At 45.8% G+C, this 27,966-nt stretch overlaps 1 protein-coding gene across 7 annotated transcripts in view; it reads left to right on the top strand.

The window, feature by feature from the left end:
* The first annotated feature begins 942 nt into the window (after nt 1–942).
* Nucleotides 943–27,966, top strand: part of LOC139406330 (calcium release activated channel regulator 2B) — a 43,452-nt gene continuing 16,428 nt past the window's right edge. Inside the window, exons 1-13 of one of the 7 annotated variants that reach the window (XM_071148829.1) lie at nt 943–1,035; nt 1,318–1,410; nt 6,976–7,256; nt 7,587–7,698; nt 7,908–8,034; nt 8,209–8,355; nt 9,295–9,385; nt 10,154–10,249; nt 19,488–19,675; nt 20,159–20,245; nt 21,242–21,296; nt 27,523–27,602; nt 27,799–27,928. In XM_071148829.1, the coding sequence (XP_071004930.1) occupies nt 6,978–7,256; nt 7,587–7,698; nt 7,908–8,034; nt 8,209–8,355; nt 9,295–9,385; nt 10,154–10,249; nt 19,488–19,675; nt 20,159–20,245; nt 21,242–21,296; nt 27,523–27,602; nt 27,799–27,928 (1,392 nt within the window). In that variant the 5' untranslated portion in view covers nt 943–1,035; nt 1,318–1,410; nt 6,976–6,977. Of the gene's footprint in view, nt 1,411–6,975; nt 7,257–7,586; nt 7,699–7,904; nt 8,035–8,208; nt 8,356–9,294; nt 9,386–10,153; nt 10,250–19,487; nt 19,676–20,158; nt 20,246–21,241; nt 21,297–27,522; nt 27,603–27,798; nt 27,929–27,966 lie in introns of all 7 variants that reach the window. The other 6 variants (XM_071148828.1, XM_071148827.1, XM_071148825.1 and 3 more) reach the window with 6 other exon arrangements.

Raw genomic sequence — 27,966 nt, 5'->3', positions numbered from 1 at the left:
AGATTCATTATCGGATCCTTTGATTGGGTGGACAAGATGTCAGTTCATGCTGCAAGAGCTCTGATAGGTTGGAGGACATCCTCTGGAAGTTGGCACAATTACTGTGTACGTCTATGGAAGGGTGTGAGAACCATGAGCCTCCTAGGTTTTGTATTGAGGTCAATGTTCCCAGAGAAGGACGGAAGCTAGCTGTCCTCCGGCTACACCATGATGCTACCCTACAGAGTGCTGTTGAGGCTACGGTAGACCTTCACTGCAAAATAATGTGTTTTAATCAGTTATTTGGTGATGTGAATATTTTGTATATATTTATCAAAAAATTATGACTTTTAAATGTTTTAGTATTTTTATTTTTATGATAAATCACTGAAGTCCTCCTCTGAGGAGCCTCCACTGCTAACGACCTAGATTAATAACGCTCCTTGAATGAATTCGAATTCACCCTTCTGTCCAGACGCATTATCCTTTTTGTTTACCACAAATGTGGTCCTTGTTTCCTGTTTATAATGCTTCAGATGGTCTTCAAAAGCTTTCAGGCTAGTAAAATACTATTCCTGAGACAACTCTACAGTATCGGCGCACCTGGAAAAGACCGGACTATAACGTCACTTTGACAAATTCGGTATCCCTAGCCGTGACCCTCTCTCCTCCGTGACCCGGAAACCTATAATTGGTCGAGGAGCGTGTCAATCACAGAGCTATATTACATTCCTTAGTAGGCAAACTCAGTAAGGTCCTCCTCCCTCCTTGATAGCCACCTTTTGGTGAACCCCATTTGAATCAGCTGTTCTATTGTTGGAAGAGAAAACCATCCACACGTTTAAGAAACATCATGCTACTTATTGTTGTAGCTTTAAAATGTATTACAAATATTTTGGAGGGAATCCACCCTTGTATACGTCATTTGCCTAATGACGCACGAGTGGAATAGTGCCGTCTCATTTCAAACGAGCGCAATTCCATCCACATTCTCTCCATTTGACCCTTTACAAAAGGAGGCGAGAGAGTGAGGACGGAGGAGAGAGGTCGCAGGAGGTGAGTACCTCCTAATTGATGAAATATCCATAGTCCTATCGCGTACCTCATGTTTACTTATCTACACCAAAGATTGCGGATAAATGAACATTTAGAGAAGAAAAAATGGTCAGTTCCTGTCTACTTAAATGGGTGGCTCTCCCATAGACGCCAATTCGATTGCAGCTGGTTCTGGTCTACTTAGTTGATTATCTTCCATTGAAACAAGAAAACACGAGGGAGTGGGATGTCTCGCTTCCTCTTTCGTCTGTGCTTCACGGAACTTTACGGTAACACCAACAGGTTCCAATGCGCCCTCCTGTGACTTGCAGGGAAAGTTTAAAGTCCCCCGGGTGAACACACAGGAGGTTGACACCTGGGACAAGTATCGGAGAGGTGAGTCGGACGCTTCAAAACGAGTATCTTACGAGTATTACATATTAAATTCTGCACTGGCAGGGTCATAATAGAAATGTTTTTTTTTTTAGTTGATGTGATAATGAACTTATACGCCTACTGTTCAGCTTTTTAATAATACATAGCTTCACAGTGGATCAGGTTTCCCTAACTACTTACTGTACATTGCTTTCTGTAGTTATTCATTAACTACGGCTTGAGGTGGAACACTTCAGTTTTGGATTTAAGAAACAAACTGAATTATAAATATGTATTTTATTCTTACGTTATTCTTATTTATGAATGAGCAATACAAAGTCTTTAACAAAGCCATCTACATTCTAAAGGTGGTATTTTAGTAAAGTTGTTTTTATTAACGTTGTATATGGTTTTAGTACAGTTAGTTTACATGTACTTCTATAGATCTTCCATCCATACAGTGAGACACTTATCTGACCCTGGCTGGTGTTATTCATGGCAGAGAGTTGTTGTTGGTTCTTGTTTTTAGGAGTTTATATATTTCATGTTTTAGTAGTTTATATATTTCATCTTTTAGTAGTTTATATTTTTCATCTTTTAGTAGTTTATATATTTCATCTTTTAGTAGTTTATATATTTCATCTTTTAGTAGTTTATATTTTTCATCTTTTAGTAGTTTATATTTTTCATCTTTTAGTAGTTTATATATTTCATTAAACACATTTTTTTTTTGTAATTTATATGGTTCATGTTTTTAGTCGTTTTTATATATTTCCAAATACTTCATGTGGTATCATCAAATATCTCTCAATGTGCTCAGAATAAGGTGTTAATATGGTGTGCATATTATGGTATTATCTTTACACATGTTTTTTGAGATGCATGTTATATTCTCTCAGCAGTATCATACCACTTTATCTGGTAAATGGTAAACAACACACTGTTTTTGGTGGAATTGTATCTAATAGGGTAACTTTGAATTATATATTATATAGAGTTAAAAATATTAAACTATTTCCCACCTATCGCCTCCTCTCATCATCTATCTAATAGGGTAACTTTGAATTATATATTATATAGAATTAAAAATAAAAATAAACTATTTTTTTCAAGTCGGAAAATAAATAGTTTAATTTGAATAAGTTTTGTCTGAAATCACTAAATCACTGTATACTCCTTGATGCCTAGGTCTATTGGTCTCCTAATATATATATATATATATATATATATATTCTGATTCCATTAATTCTACCATATCTCTCTACCACATAATAATTGCAGGCAATCGTAATGGTTATGTCAATGCAAAACCACTGCAAATGCTTCATTTGCATGTCCCTTTCCCCTTTCCCCTGGAAAACACACAGACAGACAGACAGACAGACAGACAGACAGACAGACAGACAGACAGACAGACAGACAGACAGACAGACAGACAGACAGACAGACACATAGACAGACACATAGACAGACAGACAGACACATAGACACATAGACACATAGACAGACACATAGACAGACAGACAGACACATAGACAGACAGACAGACAGACAGACAGACAGACAGACAGACAGACAGACAGACACATAGACAGACAGACAGACACAGACAGACAGACAGACAGACAGACAGACAGACAGACAGACAGACACATAGACAGACAGACAGACAGACACATAGACACATAGACACATAGACAGACACATAGACAGACAGACAGACACATAGACAGACAGACAGACAGACACATAGACAGACAGACAGACACATAGACAGACAGACAGACACATAGACAGAGACAGACAGACAGACAGACACATAGACAGGCAGACAGACACATAGACAGACAGACAGACACATAGACAGACAGACAGACACATAGACAGACAGACACAGACAGATTGTCTGTCTGTCAGACAGACAGACAGACAGACAGACAGACAGACACATAGACAGACAGACACATAGACAGACAAGGGTTATCATCACATGACACCATCCTGGTGAGTATTATTTATATCCTGGTGCTCAGTGGCCGACCTGGGTTCAGGTACTATTAGAAAACCAAATGCTTTCATCGTTTCAGCTCTCGTCTGCAGGAGTGACAGATGGTTCAGTTTTTTGGGGGGGACTATTCTCTTGTTCCACTAATAAATCCCAGGAAAAGCTCAAAGCACAGATATATTAAAGGGGGGGCATCCTAATAGTCTGTCCTTCTTCCCGAGCTCTCCTTCACTACTTTCCCCCGCTAAAGGTCAAGCTGTAACCTGATAGTGAACCAATTTATTTGTTTCTCTGGAAATGCCATCGCAATGTCCCTTGGGCTGTTTACTGTTTGATAACACATGGAGCAGATGGGTGCTTCACTTCTGCAGGACGGAGGTTACACAGTACACACACACACACACACACACACACACACACACACACACACACACACACACACACACACACACAGTACACACACACACACACACACACACAGTACACACACACAGTACACACACACATGACATTATACACTAGTGGTTCAATGTAGGAGACAAGGATACTTTTGAATGGTTGTGTTCTAGGCATAGTGTTCTAGGAGTTGTGTTCTAGGCGTAGTGTTCTAGGCGTAGTGTTCTAGGCGTAGCCTTAGCCTAAGAAATTAAAAGTCAATGATCATGTTTGGGTTACACAATTTACAAATGGGTTACTTAAGCAATAAGGCCTGAGGAGCTGTGCTACTATAAACTGGTTACATCATTAGAACAGTCAACAAGTCATTTTGCGAGTGTAACAGTATAACTTTAGACCGTCCCCTCGCCCATACCCGGGCTCGAACCAGGGACCCTCTGCACACATCAACAACAGTCACCCACGCAGTATCGTTACCCATCGCTCCACAAAAGCCGCGGCCCTTGCAGAGCAAAGGGGAACCACTACTTCAAGGTCTCAGAGCAAGTGACGTCACCGATTGAAACGCTATTTAGCGCTGCACCACCGCTAACTAAGCTAGCCGTTTCACATCCGTTACACTAGCACCACCGCTAACTAAGCTAGCCGTTTCACATCCGTTACACGAGTGTACAAAACATTATGAACACCTTCCTAATATTGAGTTGCGCCCACCCTTTGCCCTCAGAACAGCCTCAGTTCGTCAGGACATGGACTCTACAAGGTGTCGGAAGCGTTCCACAGGGATGCTGGCCCATGTTGACTCTACAAGGTGTCGGAAGCGTTCCACAGGGATGCTGGCCCATGTTGACTCTACAAGGTGTCGAAAGCGTTCCACAGGGATGCTGGCCCATGTTGACTCTACAAGGTGTTGAAAGCGTTCCACAGGGATGCTGGCCCATGTTGACTCTACAAGGTGTCGGAAGCGTTCCACAGGGATGCCGGCCCATGTTGACTCTACAAGGTGTCGGAAGCGTTCCACAGGGATGCTGGCCCATGTGGACTCCACAAGGTGTCGGAAGCGTTCCACAGGGATGCTGGCCCATGTGGACTCTACAAGGTGTTGAAAGCGTTCCACAGGGATGCCGACCCATGTGGACTCTACAAGGTGTCGGAAGCGTTCCACAGGGATGCTGGTCCATGTTGATTCAAAATGCTTCCCACAGTTGGCTGGATGTCCTTTGGATGGTGGACCATTCTTGATACAAAACTACTACCATACCCCGTTCAAAGTCACTTCAATCTTTTGTTTTGCCCATTCACCCTCTGAATGGCACACATACACAATCCATGTCTCAGTTGTCTCAAGGCTTAAAAATATTTCTTTAACCTGTTTCTTCCCCTTCATCTACACCGATTTTTAAAGTGGATTTAACAATCAGGGATCTTAGCTTTCACCTGGTCATTCTATGTCCTGGAAAGAGCCGGTGTTTGTAATTCTTGTACACTCAGTGTATAGATGTTCAGTGAGCGGACAGTTTATTAGGTACACTACCCCGTTCACGAAAATGGCCAATTCGTTCCAATTCATCCCAAAGGTGTTCAATGGGGTTGAGGTCAGGGCTCAGTGCAGGCCAGTCAAGTTCTTCCACACCGATCTCGACAAACCATTTCCGTATGGACCTCGATTAGTGCACGGCGGCATCGTCAAGCTGAAACAGGAGATGGTCTTCCCCAAACTGTTGCCGCAAAGTTGGATGTGCTTCTACAGTATTGACTCCCGGATGTGAATACTTATGTAAATTAGATATTTATGTATTTAATTTACAATAAATGAGCAAAAATTCCTTAAAAACATGTTTTCACTTTGTCATTATGGTGTATTGTGTGTAGACGGGTGAAGATTTTTTCAATTAAAAAAAAAATCAATTTTTTTGAATTCAGACTGTAACACCAAGAAAACATAGATTATATATATGCATATATACTTATTCCATCACATTGAATATACAAAACATTAAGAACACCTGCTCTTTTCATGACACAGACTGACCAGGTGAATCCAGGTGAAAGCTATAACCCCTTATCGATGTCACTTGTTAAATCCACTTCAATCATTGATCCTAAGACCAGCTACTGCTACACTGAGACACTTTTATGAATACGGACCCATGACATGACTAGCACCTGTTGAAGTAGCTCAAGACACAAACACTTTTACTATGTGTGGTCTGTACTGTAATGTTTAACAAGGGAGTATCTGCATGGCCAGGTCGGCTACCCTTCAGTTAATGTAAACAGAGCTGCCGCAGGATCCTGACCTGACAGGATTCTTAGTAAACACTTAAAAGAGAAGACATGATACACACACAAAAGGAAAGCTTGAAGGAGATTAGTGAGAGGTGGTTGTGTAACTGAGCTGTGTTACCAGTTTCTGTCTTTTTTTTTCTTTTCTAAACAACTAAAATAAACACTACAATATAATTACTAGAAAGTTAATCTAACAATTTATATAAACAACAATATAATTACTAGGAAGATCATCTAGCAGCTTATATAAACACTACAATATAATTACTAGGAAGATCATCTAGCAGTTTATATAAACACTACAATATAATTACTAGAAATTTCATAGCTGCTTATATAAACTCAACAATATAATTACTAGAAAGTGAATCTAATAATTTATATAAACTCAACAATATAATTACTAGAAAGTGAATCTAATAATTTATATAAACTCAACAATATAATTACTAGAAAGTGAATCTAATAATTTATATAAACAGAACAATTGAATTGCTACAAAGTTCATCTAGCAGTTTTTTGTTGTTGCTGTGTGGGATAATGAATAGATGATTGACTGACATCACATGACTTGTTGAGACTGTTGTTTTTAATAGATTAGACACCATATGAAGCGTAACATCTCTCTCTCGCCTTGTCTCCTTCTCACCCTTCCTCTCTCTGTCTCCCACTGCCCCGCCCCCCTCCTCTCCATCCATCTCTCCACCCCACCCCCCTCCTCTCCATCCATCTCTCCACCCCGCCCCCCTCCTCTCCATCCATCTCTCCCCCCGCCCCCCTCCTCTCCATCCATCTCTCCCCCCCGCCCCCCTCCTCTCCATCCATCTCTCCCCCCCGCCCCCCTCCTCTCCATCCATCTCTCCCTCCCGCACCCCTCCTCTCCATCCATCTCTCAGTGATGTCTAGCTGGTTGAAGGACGGGGAGGTGCTGATAGGTGAGGGAAGCGGAACTGCATCCCCATGCAGCCGCAGACAGCGGATCTTGTCAACGCCAGGTGGATGTGGCAGTCTCAGGCCGGGTGGCAGGGGGGTAGGGGTGCGCGGCCATGGGGGGTCACCTAGCTTCAAGGAAGGGGTGTCTGGGATGGTGCAGCCAGAGACCATGGGGAAGGCCAAAGAGCTGTTTGTTCTCTGTGATAAAGAAGGAAAAGGCTTCATCACCAAGAGAGATATGCAGGTTAGTGAGTCCAGTGGATTCAGAACGCTTTAAACATAAACACAATATTATATTTATTAAACCTTTAATCTCTCCTCTTCTCTCCTCTCCTCTCTCTCTTTCTCTCTCCCCCTCTTCTCTCCTGTCCTCTCTCCCCTCTCCTCTCTCTCTCTTTCTCTCTCTCTTGTTCTCTCACCCCCTCTTCTCCCCCTCCTCTTCTATCTTCTTCTCTCCTCTTCTCCCATCTCCTCTCTCTCTCTCTCTCCCCCGCTTCTACCCCTCCTCTTCTATCTTCTTCTCTTCTCTTCTCCCATCTCCTCTCTCTCTCCCCCTCCTCTTCTCTCCTCTCAGAGACTGCAGGGGGAGTTACCTCTCTCCCCAGAACAGCTGGAGTCTGTTTTTGAGAGTCTGGACAGAGACAGAAACGGATTCCTAACTCCTGTCGAGTTTAACATGGGCCTTGGTGTGTACCGCTCACTCATTTCATGACATGCTGGACCTTTGACCAAACCATACTTACTATTGACACATTTTCCCTGTCTCTCTCTCTCTCTCTCTCTCTCTTTCTCTCTCTCTCTCTCTCTCTCTCTCTGTGTCTCTCTCTGTCTCTGTGTCTCTGTCTCTCTCTGTCTCTCTCTCTCTGTCTGTCCCTGTCTGACTGTGTGATAGCAGGGGAGTTGATGGGGGTGGAGGAGAGCACAGAGAAAAGGCAGACAGAGAGGGAGGAAAGTGAAGACCTGGGAGAACTCCGATTTATTCAGATACTGACGGAGCTGGGAGCTGACAAACTCTTCAAAGAGTGAGTACGACACTACATTGTTCCAAGGAAGACCCGATGAAGCGTTTTGGAGAGAGTTCGGCCAACGTTTTATATTCGCAACCAGTATTTGGATTCTAGCTTCCTGTAAAATAGTTAAGTTGTGCTGTGTGTGTGTAACCCTGTAACCTGCTGTATTGTGTGTCTTCATGCCAGTCAGTGCGAGCTGGGTACCCTGTGGTGTGCTCTCCAGAGAGACAGACCAGAGCTGCTCTCTATCCTGGAGGATGTCCTAGTCCACTCTGTGTCTCATCTACAAGACTCACTGAGGGAGAGAGACAGTTTGGAACTGGCTCTACGCAGGTCTCTATTCTCTCCCCATATCATTCATTCACCACATGACTGTCAAGTCATACAGCTGGTGAAGTGGACCAGTAAACACCAACATACTTACCATTAACATACTTACTATTAACATACTTACCATTAACATACTTACTATTAACATACTTACCATTAACATACTTACTATTAACATACTTACCATTAACATACTTACTATTAACATACTTACTATTAACATACTTACTATTAACATACTTACCATTAACATACTTACTAACATACTATCAACATACTTACCATTAACATACTTACCATTAACATACTTACTAACATACTATCAACATACTTACTATTAACATACTTACTAACATACTATCAACATACTTACTATTAACATACTTACTAACATACTATCAACATACTTACTATTAACATACTTACTAACATACTATTAACATACTTACCAACATACTTACTAGTAACATACTTATCAACAAACTATTAGCATACTTACCAATATACTTACTAACAATTTATTAGCATACTTACCAACATACTTACTAACAATTTATTAGCATACTTACCAATATACTTACTAATAATTTATTAGCATACTTACCAATATACTTACTAACAATTTATTAGCATACTTACCAACATACTTACTAATAATTTATTAGCATACTTACCAATATACTTACTAACAATTTATTAGCATACTTACCAACATACTTACTAACAATTTATTAGCATACTTACCAATATACTTACTAACAATTTATTAGCATACTTACCAATATACTTACTAATAATTTATTAGCATACTTACCAATATACTTACTAACAATTTATTAGCATACTTACCAATATACTTACTAACAATTTATTAGCATACTTACCAACATACTTACTAGTAACATACTTACTAACATACTCTAATGTGTTGTTGTGTTTCAGACGGGAGAGTGACCACGACAGGGTGGTTCGGTCCATATACGAGGAGATGGAGAGTCAGAACAGAGAGGAAAGAGAGAAACGACTCGCTCAGGTAGCTTATCTGGCGAATAAAGTATGAATATGTATGCACTCTCTACTGTATGTCTCTCTGTAAATGTAAATAGTCTGCTGGGCTGTAGACGGGGTTGATGTTGTTTAGCAACAAAACCGACACGAATCATACTAAGCTTAGTGCTTCGAGCTGTTGACTTCAGGTCACATGAACATTGTGCTGAAAGGTAAAAAAAAACAATCTACAATAAAATATCCTTATTCTGTGGTGTTGTTGGTCCGACAGTAGAGTCTAACGTTGTACTATGCAACCATATTCAGTTTAAGTAGAATACTAATGAATCGTTGAGCGATCGTACGAGACATATTGGTTCAACTTTCGTCTAAGCTTGGATTAAACAAACTCCGTTCTGAGAATTGGCAGAGTGTTGCTGCTCTTCTGTTCAGCGGCTGCACAGCCACCCCCCCCCCCCCCCCCACCCCCCCGATTTACAATAGACGGGACCACAGCATCTACTTCGGTTGCCATGATGATTTCCTTTGCTACACCTGCCTCGGCATATATCGCCCCAATTCTGGCCCCATTTCTCCAATCGTACTGCCACCGAGGTGTAGCGAGGTGTAGCGAGGTGTAGGTACTTTACGACTACTAATTCACTGCGATTTGGGCTTAACTGAGTCGTTAAATGGGAGCGGTTCTCCAATGGGTACAGCACCGTAGACCCAGAAAAACACGATGTGATGTATTTCAGCCCTAACTAATGGCTGATGATGATGATGATGATGATGACTGTACTTCACGTTAAAGGACAGTATCAGACAGTGGGACAGAAGACAGAAGATTGCTGAGGAGCTGAAGTCGAGGGAGCAGGAACTGGAGACCACCCTGGCCAAGCAGAGAGAGGTAGAGACATCATAGACTTAGATAGATCACTCTTTGTGTCTGTCCCATTATGACGTCTGCGGGAGCACTGAGCATTGAGGCCATCTCCATTTAGAAGTAGTCCATAGTGCCTACTGTCGCCTGGAGTACAAAGGGAGATTTTAACCCGGGGCTAAGCCAGTGTTCACACTTTATACAGTGGGCTCTTAGCCATTCTGTCAGTCTGTTCTACTGCTTCAACATCGGCCATTTTAAACATATAAATTAAATGAAATGGTTTAAATAATAATAATAATAACAATAATAATAATAATAATAATAATAATAAATTAAAAGGTTAAATATCTAGTCGTAGTAAAGTTCAGCTATTTCCCACAAGGCCCTAGTGTCTACCTTCTTAACAACTCTATCAACAAGGCAGGTCCTACAGGCCCTAGTTTCTACCTTCTTAACAACACTATCAACTAGGCAGGTCCTACAGGTCCTAGTTTCTACCTTCTTAACAACACTATCAACAAGGCAGGTCCTACAGGTCCTAGTTTCTACCTTCTTAACAACACTATCAACAAGGCAGGTCCTACAGGTCCTAGTTTCTACCTTCTTAACAGCACTATCAACAAGGCAGGTCCTACAGGTCCTAGTTTCTACCTTCTTAACAACACTATCAACAAGGCAGGTCCTACAGGTCCTAGTTTCTACCTTCTTAACAACACTATCAACAAGGCAGGTCCTACAGGCCCTAGTTTCTACCTTCTTAACAACACTATCAACAAGGCAGGTCCTACAGGCTCTAGTTTCTACCTTCTTAACAGCACTATCAACAAGGCAGGTCCTACAGGTCCTAGTTTCTACCTTCTTAACAACACTATCAACAAGGCAGGTCCTACAGGTCCTAGTTTCTACCTTCTTAACAACACTATCAACAAGGCAGGTCCTACGGGCCCTAGTTTCTACCTTCTTAACAACACTATCAACAAGGCAGGTCCTACAGGCCCTAGTTTCTACCTTCTTAACAACACTATCAACAAGGCAGGTCCTACAGGCCCTAGGCTATACCTTCTTAACAGCACTATCAACAAGGCAGGTCCTATAGGCCCTAGTTTCTACCTTCTTAACAACACTATCAACAAGGCAGGTCCTGCAGGCCCTAGTTTCTACCTTCTTAACAACACTATCAACAAGGCAGGTCCTACAGGCCCTAGTTTCTACCTTCTTAACAACACTATCAACAAGGCAGGTCCTACAGGCCCTAGTTTCTACCTTCTTAACAACACTATCAACAAGGCAGGTCCTACAGGCCCTAGTTTCTACCTTCTTAACAGCACTATCAACAAGGAAGGTCCTACATGTCCTAGTTTCTACCTTCTTAACAACACTATCAACAAGGCAGGTCCTACAGGCTCTAGTTTTGTCGCACCTGGACTACTGTTCAGCCGTGTGGTCAGGTTCTACAAAGAGGGACAATTGAAAAGGAAATTGCAATTGTCGCAGAACAGGGCAGCATGGCTGGCCCTTAGATGTACACAGAGAGCTAACATTAATAATATGCATGTCAATCTCTCTTGGCTCAAAGTGGAGGAGAGATTGACTTCATCACTACTTGTATTTATGACATGTTGAATGTACCGAGCTGTCTGTTTAAACTACTGGCACACAGCTCAGACACCCACCAGAGGTCTGTCTAAACTACTGGCACACAGCTCAGACACCCACCAGAGGTCTGTCTAAACTACTGGCACACAGCTCAGACACCCACCAGAGGTCTGTTTAAACTACTAACACACAGCTCAGACACCCACCAGAGGTCTGTCTAAACTACTGGCACACAGCTCAGACACCCACCAGAGGTCTGTTTAAACTACTAACACACAGCTCAGACACCCACCAGAGGTCTGTTTAAACTACTAACACACAGCTCAGACACCCACCAGAGGTCTGTTTAAACTACTAACACACAGCTCAGACACCCACCAGAGGTCTGTCTAAACTACTGGCACACAGCTCAGACACCCACCAGAGGTCTGTTTAAACTACTAACACACAGCTCAGACACCCACCAGAGGTCTGTTTAAACTACTGGCACACAGCTCAGACACCCACCAGAGGTCTGTTTAAACTACTAACACACAGCTCAGACACCCATACATACCCCACAAGACATGCCACCAGAGGTCTGTTTAAACTACTAACACACAGCTCAGACACCCACCAGAGGTCTGTCTAAACTACTGGCACACAGCTCAGGCACCCACCAGAGGTCTGTCTAAACTACTGGCACACAGCTCAGACACCCACCAGAGGTCTGTTTAAACTACTGGCACACAGCTCAGACACCCACCAGAGGTCTGTTTAAACTACTGGCACACAGCTCAGACACCCACCAGAGGTCTGTTTAAACTACTGGCACACAGCTCAGACACCCACCAGAGGTCTGTTTAAACTACTGGCACACAGCTCAGACACCCACCAGAGGTCTGTCTAAACTACTGGCACACAGCTCAGACACCCACCAGAGGTCTGTCTAAACTACTGGCACACAGCTCAGACACCCACCAGAGGTCTGTCTAAACTACTGGCACACAGCTCAGACACCCACCAGAGGTCTGTCTAAACTACTGGCACACAGCTCAGACACCCACCAGAGGTCTGTTTAAACTACTGGCACACAGCTCAGACACCCACCAGAGGTCTGTCTAAACTACTGGCACACAGCTCAGACACCCACCAGAGGTCTGTTTAAACTACTAACACACAGCTCAGACACCCATACATACCCCACAAGACATGCCACCAGAGGTCTGTTTAAACTACTAACACACAGCTCAGACACCCACCAGAGGTCTGTCTAAACTACTGGCACACAGCTCAGACACCCACCAGAGGTCTGTTTAAACTACTAACACACAGCTCAGACACCCACCAGAGGTCTGTCTAAACTACTGGCACACAGCTCAGACACCCACCAGAGGTCTGTCTAAACTACTGGCACACAGCTCAGACACCCACCAGAGGTCTGTCTAAACTACTGGCACACAGCTCAGACACCCACCAGAGGTCTGTCTAAACTACTGGCACACAGCTCAGACACCCACCAGAGGTCTGTCTAAACTACTGGCACACAGCTCAGACACCCACCAGAGGTCTGTTTAAACTACTAACACACAGCTCAGACACCCATACATACCCCACAAGACATGCCACCAGAGGTCTGTTTAAACTACTAACACACAGCTCAGACACCCACCAGAGGTCTGTCTAAACTACTGGCACACAGCTCAGACACCCACCAGAGGTCTGTTTAAACTACTAACACACAGCTCAGACACCCACCAGAGGTCTGTCTAAACTACTGGCACACAGCTCAGACACCCACCAGAGGTCTGTCTAAACTACTGGCACACAGCTCAGACACCCACCAGAGGTCTGTCTAAACTACTGGCACACAGCTCAGACACCCACCAGAGGTCTGTCTAAACTACTGGCACACAGCTCAGACACCCACCAGAGGTCTGTCTAAACTACTGGCACACAGCTCAGACACCCACCAGAGGTCTGTTTAAACTACTGGCACACAGCTCAGACACCCACCAGAGGTCTGTCTAAACTACTGGCACACAGCTCAGACACCCACCAGAGGTCTGTTTAAACTACTAACACACAGCTCAGACACCCATACATACCCCACAAGACATGCCACCAGAGGTCTGTTTAAACTACTAACACACAGCTCAGACACCCATACATACCCCACAAGACATGCCACCAGAGGTCTGTCTAAACTACTGGCACACAGCTCAGACACCCACCAGAGGTCTGTTTAAACTACTAACACACAGCTCAGACACCCATACATACCCCACAAGACATGCCACCAGAGGTCTGTTTAAACTACTAACACACAGCTCAGACACCCACCAGAGGTCTGTCTAAACTACTGGCACACAGCTCAGACACCCATACATACCCCACAAGGCATGTCACCAGAGGTCTGTCTAAACTACTAACACACAGCTCAGACACCCATACATACCCCACAAGACATGCCACCAGAGGTCTGTTTAAACTACTAACACACAGCTCAGACACCCACCAGAGGTCTGTCTAAACTACTGGCACACAGCTCAGGCACCCACCAGAGGTCTGTCTAAACTACTGGCACACAGCTCAGGCACCCACCAGAGGTCTGTCTAAACTACTGGCACACAGCTCAGGCACCCACCAGAGGTCTGTCTAAACTACTAACACACAGCTCAGACACCCATACATACCCCACAAGACATGCCACCAGTGGTCTCTTCACTGTCCTCAAGTCCAGAACAGACTATGGGAGGTGCACAGTACTACATAGAGCCATGACTACATGGAACTCTATTCCACAGTACTACATAGAGCCATGACTACATGGAACTCTATTCCACAGTACTACATAGAGCCATGACTACATGGAACTCTATTCCACAGTACTACATAGAGCCATGACTACATGTAACTCTATTCCACAGTACTACATAGAGCCATGACTACATGGAACTCTATTCCACAGTACTACATAGAGCCATGACTACATGGAACTCTATTCCACAGTACTACATAGAGCCATGACTACATGGAACTCTATTCCACAGTACTACATAGAGCCATGACTACATGGAACTCTATTCCACTGTACTACATAGAGCCATGGCTACATGGAACTCTATTCCACAGTACTACATAGAGCCATGACTACATGGAACTCTATTCCACTGTACTACATAGAGCCATGACTACATGGAACTCTATTCCACAGTACTACATAGAGCCATGACTACATGGAACTCTATTCCACAGTACTACATAGAGCCATGACTACATGGAACTCTATTCCACAGTACTACATAGAGCCACGACTACATGGAACTCTATTCCACAGTACTACATAGAGCCATGACTACATGGAACTCTATTCCACAGTACTACATAGAGCCATGACTACATGGAACTCTATTCCACAGTACTACATAGAGCCACGACTACATGGAACTCTATTCCACAGTACTACATAGAGCCATGACTACATGGAACTCTATTCCACAGTACTACATAGAGCCATGACTACATGGAACTCTATTCCACAGTACTACATAGAGCCATGACTACATGGAACTCTATTCCACATCAGGTCACTGATGCAGCAGTAGAATCAGATTTAATAAACAGATACAAATACACCTTATGGAACAGCGGGGACTGTGAAGCAACACAAACATAGAAACACACACACACACACACGATAACATACGCAATATACACACTCAAGAATGTTGTAATGTAGATATGTGATAGCGGTGTAGTAGGGGCCTGACGGCACACAGTGTGTTGTTAAATCTGTGAATGTATTGTAATGTTTTTAAAATTGTATAACAGTCTCAATTTTGCTGGACCCCAGGAAAAGTAGCTGCTGCCTTGTCAGGAACTAATGGGGATCCATAATAAACCCCAGGAAGAGTAGCTGCTGCCTTGACAGGAACTAATGGGGATCCATAATAAACCCCAGGAAGAGTAGCTGCTGCCTTGACAGGAACTAATGGGGATCCATAATAAACCCCAGGAAGAGTAGCTGCTGCCTTGACAGGAACTAATGGGGATCCATAATAAACCCCAGGAAGAGTAGCTGCTGCCTTGGCAGGAACTAATGGGGATCCATAATAAACCCCAGGAAAAGTAGCTGCTGCCTTGGCAGGAACTAATGGGGATCCATAATAAACCCCAGGATGAGTAGCTGCTGCCTTGGCAGGAACTAATGGGGATCCATAATAAACCCCAGGAAGAGTAGCTGCTGCCTTGACAGGAACTAATGGGGATCCATAATAAACCCCAGGAAGAGTAGCTGCTGCCTTGACAGGAACTAATGGGGATCCATATTAAACACCAGGAAGGGTAGCTGCTGCCTTGGCAGGAACTAATGGGGATCCATAATAAATACAAAATAGAAATGTCACTGTCAGAAGAGATTTGCTTCAGAAAAACATTCTCATCAAATTTATTTATAAAGCCCTTTGTACATCAGCTGATATCTCAAAGTGCTGTACAGAAACCCAGCCTAAACCCCCAAACAGCAAGTAATGCAGGTGTAGAAGCACGGTGGCTAGGAAAAACTCCCTAGAAAGGTCAGAACCGCGGTCTCCGCTAGCTAGCCGGCCAGGAGCTAGCGAAGTAGCTAGCCAGTTAGCGACAGAAGCTAAACCCATAAAATACTGAAAATAAACACTTCTCTAATATCATATTATCTAAATAATCAAATATGAATTTATTAAACGTAATTTTACAAATAGCAGTTTTGGTCGATCTGGAAAGCCATAGTCAGTCAATATATAATATAATAATAGTCATAGGAAAGGTTTTCATCTTTAGATCACAATATGTGGATTCTATACGATTATAATTATTTGTAAAATATCACAGCACAATTGAAAACTATTTGGCACATGGAAACCAAACAAGGGCGGTCTATGGTGTTAGGTGGGATGGGCTGAGGGGGCGGTCTATGGTGTTTAGGTGGGATGGGCTGAGGGGGTGGTCTATGGTGATAGGTGGGATGGGCTGAGTGGGTGGTCTATGGTGATAGGTGGGATGGGCTGAGGGGGTGGTCTATGGTGATAGGTGGGATGGGCTGAGGGGGTGGTCTATGGTGATAGGTGGGATGGGCTGAGGGATTAAAGAGTTTGTTTGGTAATGTATTAGTGTTATATATACAGGTGAAGTCTGAAGTTTACATTCACTTTCGCCAAATACATTTAAACTCAGATTTTCACAATTCCTGACATTTAATCCTAGTAAAAAATTCCCTGTCTTAGGTCAGTTAGGATCATCACTTTATTTTAAGAATGTGAAATGTCCGAATAATTGTAGAGAATGATTTATTTCAGCTTTTATTTCTTTCATCACATTCCGAGCGGGTCAGAAATTTACATACACTCAATTAGTATTTGGTAGCATTGCCTTTATATTGTTTAACTTGGGTCAAATGTTTCGGGAAGCCTTCCACAAGCTTCCCACAATAAGTTGGGTGAATTTTGGACCATTCCTCCTGACAAAGCTGGTGTAACTGAGTCAGGTTTGTAGGCCTCCTTGCATGTACATGCTTTTTCAGTTCTGCCCACACATTTTCGATAGGATTGAGGTCAGGGCTTTGTGATGGCCACTCCAATACCTTGACTTTGTTGTCCTTAACTTCTTGACGCTACCAATCTACCCTGTAGCGGCATCATTACCGTCTGCAACCGCTGAATAGCAACAGTCAAATAATATTACTAGAAAATATTCATATTCATGAAATCACAAGTGCAATATTTTGAAACGCAGCTTAGCCTTTTGTTAATCACCCTGTCGTCTCAGATTTTTTAAATTATGCTTTACAGCGATACAAGCGTTTGTGTCAGTTTATCGATAGCCTAGCATAGCATTATGTACACTTAGCATCAGGAAGCTTGGTCACGAAAATCAGAAAAGCAATCAAATGAACCGTTTACCTTTGATGATCTTCGGATGTTTTCACTCACGAGACTCCCAGTTAGACAGCAAATGTTCCGTTTGTTCCATAAAGATTATTTTTATACCCAAAATACCGACGTTTGTTTGTCGCGTTATGTTCCGAAATCCACAGGAAAGAGCGGTCACGACAACGCAGATGGAAATTCCAAATAGTCTTCATAATGTCCACAGAAACATGTCAAACATTTTTTATAATCATTGCTCAGGTAGTTTTTAAAATATAGATTCGATAATATATCAACCGAGTGGGTAGCTTTTTCCATAACAGTGGGAGGAACAATGGCGGCTTTACTCAATTGCGCAAAACTCACTCTGAGAGCCCCTACCTCTCCACTTACGCAATGTGATCCTTCACGCTCATTTTTCAAAATAAAAGCCTGAAACTATGTCTAAAGACTGTTGACACCTTAGGGAAGCCACAGAAAAAGGAATCTGGTTGATATCCCTTTAAATGATGGACAGGCACGCATAGGAACACAGAAATGTCCAAATAAGAGGCACTTCCGGATTGGATTATCCTCAGGCTTTCGCCTGCAATATCAGTTCTGTTATACTCACAGACAATATTTTTACAGTTTTGGAAACTTTAGAGTGTTTTCTATCCTAATCTGTCAATTATATGCATATTCTAGCATCTGGTCATGAGAAATAGGCTGTTTACTTTGGGAACGTTGTATAAAAATAGTGCCCCCTAGCTTCAAGAGGTTGCCATTTTGCCACAACTTTGGAACTATGCTTGGGTTCATTGTCCATTTGGAAGACCCATTTGCAACCAAGCTGTAACTTCCTGACTGATGTCTTGATGTTGCTTCAATATATTGACATCATTTTCCTTTCTCATGAAGCCATCCATTTTGTGACGTGTACCAGTCCCTCCTGCAGCAAAGCATCCCCACAACTTGTTGCTGCCACCCCCGTGCTTCACGGATGGTCAGGTTCTGTCGATATTGGACTCTTTTTACTGTGGATATAGATACTTTTGTACCTGTTTCCTCCAGCATCTTCACAAGATCCTTTGCTGTTGTTCTGGGATTGATTTGCACTTTTCTTACCAAAGTACGTTCATCTCTAGGAGACAGAACGCGTCTCCTTCCTGAGCGGTATGACGGCTGCGTGGTCCCATGGGGTTTATACTTGTTTACTATTGTTTGTATAGATGAATGTGGTACCTTCAGGTGTTTGGAAATTGCTCCCAAGATGAACCAGACTTGTGGAGGTCTACATTTTTTCTTCTGAGGTCTTGGCTGATTTCTTTTGATTTTCCCATGATGTCAAGCAAAGAGACACTGAATTTGAAGGTAGGCCTTGAAATACATCCACAGGTACACCTCTAATTGACTCAAATGTCAATTAGCTTATCAGAAGCTTCGAAAGCCATGACATAGTTTTCTGGAATTTTCCAAGATGTTTAAAGGCGCAGTCAACTGTGTGTATGTAAACTTCTGACCCATTGGATTTGTGATACAGTGAATTGTAAGTGAAATAATCTGTCTGTAAACAATTGTTGGAAAAATGACTTGTGTCATGCACAAAGTAGATGGCCTAACCGACTTGCCAAAACTATAGTTTGTTAACAAGAAATTTGTGTAGGGGTTGAAAAACGAGTTTTAATGACTCCAACCTAAGTGTATGTAAACTTCTGACTTCAACTGTATGTTAATATGAGTAAGTGATCCATTCAGTCATCCTGTTTCAGCTTCATCTTCTCCCCCCCCCCCCCCCCCAGCTGGAGGCTCGTATCCAGGCGCTGGGCTATGAGCAGGCAGACATCAGGGTTCAGAATCAGAAGCTCCACAGTCTGAACATACAGCTCCAGGAGCAGCTAGAGACCAGCCGGGGGGAGCTACAGAAAGCCCTGAAACAGTTAAAGTTCCTTCAGTCAAACACTGCCCAGGAGGAGAGGAGCAGAGAGAGGTAGGGAGGAGGGAGGGATACTGAGGGAGCCAGGAGGGAGGGAGGGGTGAGGGAGCAGAGAGGGGAGGGAGGGAGCAGAGAGGGGAGGGACGGGGGAGAGATGGGGAAGAGAGGGGGGAGCAGAGAAGGGAGGGAGGAGAGAGGAGAGGGGGGGAGGTAGGGGAAGAGGTAGGGAGGAGGGAGGGATACTGAGGGAGCCAGGAGGGAGGGAGGGGTGAGGGAGCAGAAAGGGGAGGGACGGGGGAGAGATGGGGAAGAGAGGGGGGAGCAGAGAGAGGAGAGGGGAGAGGGGGGGAGCAGAGAGGGAAGGGAGGGAGAGAGAGAGGTCGGAGAGGGGATGGCTAACTCCTACGTGCTTTGCCATATTCTCTGAAAAATGTTATATTTGTGTTGTTGACACGGTACGCTTGAAAATATATTTTTTGTCTGTGTACGTGATGGTTGTGGAAATTGAACCCACAACCTTTGCATTGAGATTGTCAGTGTGTTTCTCTCTAGGACTGTGCTCAAGGTCTCCAAGAACATGCAGAAAGAAAAAGACAGTCTGCAGAGGCAGTTGGAGTTACTGAGGTCTGTCTGCCTGCCTGCCTGTCGTCTGTCTGCCTGCCTGTCGTCTTTCTGCCTGCCTATCGTCTGTCTGCCTGCCTGCCTGTCGTCTTTCTGCCTGCCTGTCGTCTGTCTGCCTGCCTGTCTGCCTGCCTGTCTTCTGTCTGTCTGCCTGCCTGTCTTCTGCCTGCCTGCCTATCGTCTGTCTGCCTGCCTGCCTATCGTCTGTCTGCCTGCCTGCCTATCGTCTGTCTGCCTGCCTGCCTATCGTCTGTCTGTCTGCCTGCCTATCGTCTGTCTGTCTGTCTGCCTGCCTACCGTCTGTCTGTCTGCCTGCCTATCGTCTGTCTGCCTGCCTATCGGCTGTCTACCTGCCTGCCTGTCATCTGCCTGTCTATCGTCTGTCTGCCTGCCTGTCGTCTGTCTGTCTGCCTGCCTGTCGTCTGCTTGCCTGTCATCTGTCTGCCTGCCTGCCGTCTGTCTGTCTGCCTGCCTGTCGTCTGTCTGTCTGCCTGCCTGCCTGCCTATCGTCTGCCTGCCTGCCTATCGTCTGCCTGCCTGCCTATCGTCTGCCTGCCTGCCTATCGTCTGCCTGCCTGCCTATCGTCTCTGTCTGCCTGCCTGTCGTCTGTCTGCCTGCCTATCGTCTGTCTGTCGTCTGTCTGCCTGTCTGTCGTCTGTCTGCCTGCCTGCCTGTCGTCTGCTTGCCTGCCTGCCTGTCGTCTGCTTGCCTGCCTGTCGTCTGTCTGCCTGCCTGCCTGTCGTCTGTCTGCCTGCCTGCATATCGTCTGCCTGCCTGCCTATCGTCTGTCTGCCTGCCTATCATCTGTCTGCCTGCCTATCGTCTGTGTCTGTCTGTCTGTGTTTGACTGCCTGTGGTCTGCCTGCATGTCTGCCTGTCTGTCTGTCTGTCAGCGGGTTACCAGTTTGTTTATTGGAGAGCAAATCACATTTGTTGTTTATGAAGTGCTTACTGTACGCGTTACTATGTGTTTGTTTCTGATTTGTTTATCCTCTCAGGGATATGAACAAACGTCTGAGAGATGAGAAAGACACACATCAGTCCCAGAAGAGGGTCAGTGTTGGTCACCGACGCTCTCTCCTCGTCTCTCCTCTTCTCTCCTCGTCTCTCCTCTTCTCTCCTCGTCTCTCCTCGTCTCCCCTCGTCTCCACCAGTCTGTCCCACCATCACCACTCCCAAACTCCCACTGTCACTATACGGGGCTCCACCCCCTGGACACGCCCCTACTACCCCAACTGAACCATGCTAGTTCTCCCTGGACACGCCCCTACTACCCCTACTGAACCGTGCTAGTTCTCCCTGGACACACCCCTACTGAACCATGCTAGTTCTCCCTGGACACACCCCTACAACCCTTACTGAACCATGCTAGTTCTCCCTGGACACACCCCTACTGAACCACGCTAGTTCTCCCTGGACACACCCCTACAATCCCTACTGAACCATGCTAGTTCTCCCTGGACACACCCCTACTGAACCACGCTAGTTCTCCCTGGACACACCCCTACTAAACAACGCTAGTTCTCCCTGGACGCACCCCTACTAAACCACGCTAGTTTTCCCTGGACACCCCTACTGAACCATATTAGTTCTCCCTGGACACACCCCCACTACCCCTAATGAACCATGTTCGTTCTCCCTGGACACACCCCCACTACCCCTACTGAACCACATTAGTTCTCCCTGGACACACCCCTACTAAACAACGCTAGTTCTCCCTGGACACACCCCTACTACCCCTACTGAACCACATTAGTTCTCCCTGGACACACCCCTACTAAACCACGCTAGTTTTCCCTGGACACACCCCTACTGAACCATGCTAGTTCTCCCTGGACACACCCCCACTACCCCTACTGAACCATGCTAGTTCTCCCTGGACACACCCCTACTACCCCCTACTGAACCATGCTAGTTCTTCCTGGACACACCCCCACTACCCCTACCGAACCATGCTAGTTCTCCCTGGACACACCCCTACTACCCCCTACTGAACCATGCTAGTTCTTCCTGGACACACCCCTACTACCCCTACTGAACCATGCTAGTTCTTCCTGGACACACCCCTACTACCCCCTACTGAACCATGCTAGTTCTCCCTGGACACACCCCTACTACCCCTACTGAACCATGCTAGTTCTTCCTGGACACACCCCCACTACCCCTACTGAACCATGCTAGTTCTCCCTGGACACACCCCTACTACCCCTACTGAACCATGCTAGTTCTTCCTGGACACACCCCCACTACCCCTACTGAACCATGCTAGTTCTCCCTGGACACACCCCTACTACCACTACTGAACCATGCTAGTTCTCCCTGGACACACCCCTACTACCCCTACTGAACCGTGCTAGTTCTCCCTGGACACACCCCTACTACCACTACTGAACCATGTTAGTTCTCCCTGGACACACCCCTACTACCCCCTACTGAACCATGCTAGTTCTCCCTGGATACGCCCCTACTACCCCTACTGAACCATGTTAGTTCTCCCTGGACACACCCCTACTACCCCCTACTGAACCATGCTAGTTCTCCCTGGACACACCCCTACTACCCCTACTGAACCTTGCTAGTTCTCCCTGGACACACCCCTACTACCACTACTGAACCATGTTAGTTCTCCCTGGACACACCCCTACTACCCCCTACTGAACCATGCTAGTTCTCCCTGGACACACCCCTACTACCCCTACTGAACCATGCTAGTTCTCCCTGGATACGCCCCTACTACCCCTACTGAACCATGCTAGTTCTCCCTGGATACGCCCCTACTACCCCCTACTGAACCATGTTAGTTCTCCCTGGACACACCCCTACTACCCCCTACTGAACCATGCTAGTTCTCCCTGGACACACCCCTACTACCCCTACTGAACCATGCTAGTTCTCCCTGGATACGCCCCTACTACCCCTACTGAACCATGCTAGTTCTCCCTGGATACGCCCCTACTACCCCCTACTGAACCATGCTAGTTCTCCCTGGATACGCCCCTACTACCCCCTACTGAACCATGTTTGTTTTCCCTGGATACGCCCCTACTACCCCTACTGAACCATGCTAGTTCTCCCTGGATACACCCCTACTACCCCCTACTGAACCATGTTTGTTTTCCCTGGATACGCCCCTACTACCCCTACTGAACCATGCTAGTTCTCCCTGGACACACCCCTACTACCCCTACTGAACCATGCTAGTTCTCCCTGGATACACCCCTACTACCCCTACTGAACCATGCTAGTTCTCCCTGGACACACCCCTACTACCCCTACTGAACCATGCTAGTTCTCCCTGGACACACCCCTACTACCACTACTGAACCATGCTAGTTCTCCCTGGATACACCCCTACTACCCCCTACTGAACCGTGCTAGTTCTCCCTGGACACACCCCTACTACCCCTACTGAACCATGCTAGTTCTCCCTGGATACGCCCCTACTACCCCTACTGAACCATGCTAGTTCTCCCTGGACACACCCCTACTACCACTACTGAACCATGCTAGTTCTCCCTGGACACACCCCTACTACCCACTACTGAACCATGTTTGTTCTCCCTGGACACACCCCTACTACCCCCTACTGAACCATGTTTGTTCTCCCTGGATACGCCCCTACTACCCCCTACTGAACCATGTTTGTTCTCCCTGGACACACCCCTACTACCCCTACTGAACCATGTTTGTTCTCCCTGGATACGCCCCTACTACCCCCTACTGAACCATGTTTGTTCTCCCTGGACACACCCCTACTACCCCTACTGAACCATGTTTGTTCTCCCTGGATACGCCCCTACTACCCCCTACTGAACCATGCTAGTTCTCCCTGGACACACCCCTACTGAACCGTGCTAGTTCTCCCTGGACACACCCCTACTACCCCTACTGAACCATGCTAGTTCTCCCTGGACACACCCCTACTACCCCTACTGAACCATGCTAGTTCTCCCTGGACACACCCCTACTGAACCGTGCTAGTTCTCCCTGGACACACCCCTACTGAACCATGCTAGTTCTCCCTGGACACACCCCTACTACCCCAACTGAACCATGCTAGTTCTCCCTGGACACACCCCTACTACCCCTACTGAACCATGCTAGTTCTCCCTGGACACACCCCTACTACCCCTACTGAACCATGCTAGTTCTCCCTGGACACACCCCTACTACCCCTACTGAACCATGCTAGTTCTCCCTGGACACACCCCTACTACCCCTACTGAACCATGCTAGTTCTCCCTGGACACACCCCTACTGAACCGTGCTAGTTCTCCCTGGACACACCCCTACTGAACCATGCTAGTTCTCCCTGGACACACCCCTACTACCCCAACTGAACCATGCTAGTTCTCCCTGGACACACCCCTACTACCCCCTACTGAACCATGTTTGTTCTCCCTGGACACACCCCTACTACCCCAACTGAACCATGTTAGTTCTCCCTGGACACACCCCTACTACCCCCTACTGAACCATGCTAGTTCTCCCTGGATACGCCCCTACTACCCCCAACTGAACCATGTTAGTTCTCCCTGGACACACCCCTACTACCCCCTACTGAACCATGCTAGTTCTCCCTGGATACGCCCCTACTACCCCCTACTGAACCATGTTTGTTCTCCCTGGACACACCCCTACTACCCCAACTGAACCATGCTAGTTCTCCCTGGACACACCCCTACTACCCCCTACTGAACCATGTTTGTTCTCCCTGGACACACCCCTACTACCCCAACTGAACCATGTTAGTTCTCCCTGGACACACCCCTACTACCCCCTACTGAACCATGCTAGTTCTCCCTGGATACGCCCCTACTACCCCCTACTGAACCATGCTAGTTCTCCCTGGACACACCCCTACTACCACTACTGAACCGTGCTAGTTCTCCCTGGACACACCCCTACTACCACTACTGAACCGTGCTAGTTCTCCCTGGATACGCCCCTACTACCCCTACTGAACCATGCTAGTTCTCCCTGGACACACCCCTACTACCCCTACTGAACCATGCTAGTTCTCCCTGGATACGCCCCTACTACCCCTACTGAACCATGCTAGTTCTCCCTGGACACGCCCCTACTACCCCTACTGAACCATGCTAGTTCTCCCTGGACACGCCCCTACTACCCCTACTGAACCATGTTAGTTCTCCCTGGATACGCCCCTACTACCCCTACTGAACCATGCTAGTTCTCCCTGGACACGCCCCTACTACCCCTACTGAACCATGCTAGTTCTCCCTGGATACGCCCCTACTACCCCTACTGAACCATGCTAGTTCTCCCTGGATACGCCCCTACTACCCCTACTGAACCATGCTAGTTCTCCCTGGACACACCCCTACTACCCCTACTGAACCATGCTAGTTCTCCCTGGATACGCCCCTACTACCCCTACTGAACCATGCTAGTTCTCCCTGGATACGCCCCTACTACCCCTACTGAACCATGCTAGTTCTCCCTGGACACACCCCTACTACCCCTACTGAACCATGCTAGTTCTCCCTGGATACGCCCCTACTACCCCTACTGAACCATGCTAGTTCTCCCTGGATACGCCCCTCCTACCCCTACTGAACCATGCTAGTTCTCCCTGGATACGCCCCTCCTACCCCCTACTGAACCATGCTAGTTCTCCCTGGACACACCCCTCCTACCCCTACTGAACCATGCTAGTTCTCCCTGGATACGCCCCTCCTACCCCCTACTGAACCATGCTAGTTCTCCCTGGATACGCCCCTCCTACCCCCTACTGAACCATGCTAGTTCTCCCTGGACACGCCCCTACTACCCCTACTGAACCATGCTAGTTCTCCCTGGACACGCCCCTCCTACCCCCTACTGAACCATGCTAGTTCTCCCTGGACACGCCCCTCCTACCCCTACTGAACCATGCTAGTTCTCCCTGGACACACCCCTACTACCCCTACTGAACCATGCTAGTTCTCCCTGGACACGCCCCTCCTACCACTACTGAACCATGCTAGTTCTCCCTGGACACACCCCTACTACCCCTACTGAACCATGCTAGTTCTCCCTGGACACGCCCCTCCTACCACTACTGAACCATGCTAGTTCTCCCTGGACACGCCCCTACTACCACTACTGAACCATGCTAGTTCTCCCTGGACACGCCCCTACTACCCCTACTGAACCATGCTAGTTCTCCCTGGACACACCCCTACTACCCCTACTGAACCATGCTAGTTCTCCCTGGACACACCCCTACTACCACTACTGAACCACACCTATGGTTTGTAGACGGCATCTCTAGTACTGGGTAATATTTGTAACTGTGATGATATTTCAGAGTCACTGTTTTTTGGCGTATGTTTTGAGAGAGGCTGTGAGCAGATGAGATCTTCCTTGGTCAGATCACGTTACATTGTAAAGGAAAAACCTCTGGGCCATAATGAATGTTAATCATGTGTGGCGAAGGAACAGACTGGTACCTCCAAGTCTGTTCCAACGCAAAGGGAATCGCTGTTTCTGAGGTAAACAGCATTTTATAGATTTTTGTTGTTGTTGTTGTTGTTGAGTTTGAGTATTTTTTTTTGAACAATGTTATTTTGAAGGTGAGAAATATGCATCCCATAATACTGTATCTTTAATGGTCTGTAGATTCCAAGGTAGCACTTTCATCTTTCTTGATCAAACGTTTTTGTTATTTTTTATTTAATAAAAGGAACAAAGTATTGAAAACACAGGAAGTTCTTGCAATCCAGCATACAGCACAATATTGTAAAATAAACAACTTCACCGGGGACGGGAGGGGACGGGACGGGAGGGGACGGGAGGGGACGGGACGGGAGGGGACGGGAGGGGAGGGGACGGGAGGGGACGGGAGGGGACGAGACGGGAGGGGAGGGGACGGGAGGGGAGGGGACGGGACATTTTCCTAGTGCAAAAGCAATGTGCAAAAAAAAAAGATCCTTAACCTCATTGTAATCTAGCAGTGTGATTTCATTTGAAACATGCAATATTGACGAGACGATTATTTAACTAGAGTTTAGTAAACTGAGTTGACGGTAAATTGTTGCACTTTACACAATGCTTTTACGCAATTAAAAAATGTACTTGAGAACTCCATAAAATGAAATATCTGTGTATTTACCTGTTATCTATTTTGTAAACATGTTCATGTGTTGATATTTAATGTCTTTTTGACCACATAAATGTTGTTACATCACCATTTTGAATGGATGAACCGAATAAACCACACCTATATCCATTTTTTTTTGTTTTTTCATTCTGGTTTCTCTGCCGTCATGTTCAGCCTCCTAATGTCAGGAAGCCTCTGCGGAAGAAAGGCTCAGTGATAGGGAACTACATACTGCAAGACAAGCCAATCGAAAGGTTTGTTTCATCCATGATTCAGCCACTAAACCGTATGCTGTGCAGGCCGCAGCCTTAGTCTATTTTTAATGAAGTTTTAAGATGGAACTAACAGTTATAATAACTAAAGTCATTAAGTTATTATGACTGTTTTATAGTAACTAAGTATAATTGACCTAAGGAAGTAACTAATGTTCTGTCCCGTTGATTTACTAAGACAGCTGAGCTCTTTCAGCCAATCAGAGCTGGAGCTGGCTTCAGATGGGATACCATGTAACTCGTCCAGGAGAAGACAGGCATTCGGAGAACACAGCTGTGACGATAATGGACGGACTGAAGCAGTACAGGTACTGTGGACTCTTCAAGTGGAATCACCTTTCAGAGA

This window comes from Oncorhynchus clarkii, chromosome 4 (genome assembly GCF_045791955.1).
Source record: "Oncorhynchus clarkii lewisi isolate Uvic-CL-2024 chromosome 4, UVic_Ocla_1.0, whole genome shotgun sequence".
NCBI lineage: Eukaryota > Metazoa > Chordata > Actinopteri > Salmoniformes > Salmonidae > Oncorhynchus > Oncorhynchus clarkii.
Note: the sequence above shows the minus strand (reverse complement) of the source record. Positions and strands in the feature narration are given on the sequence as shown.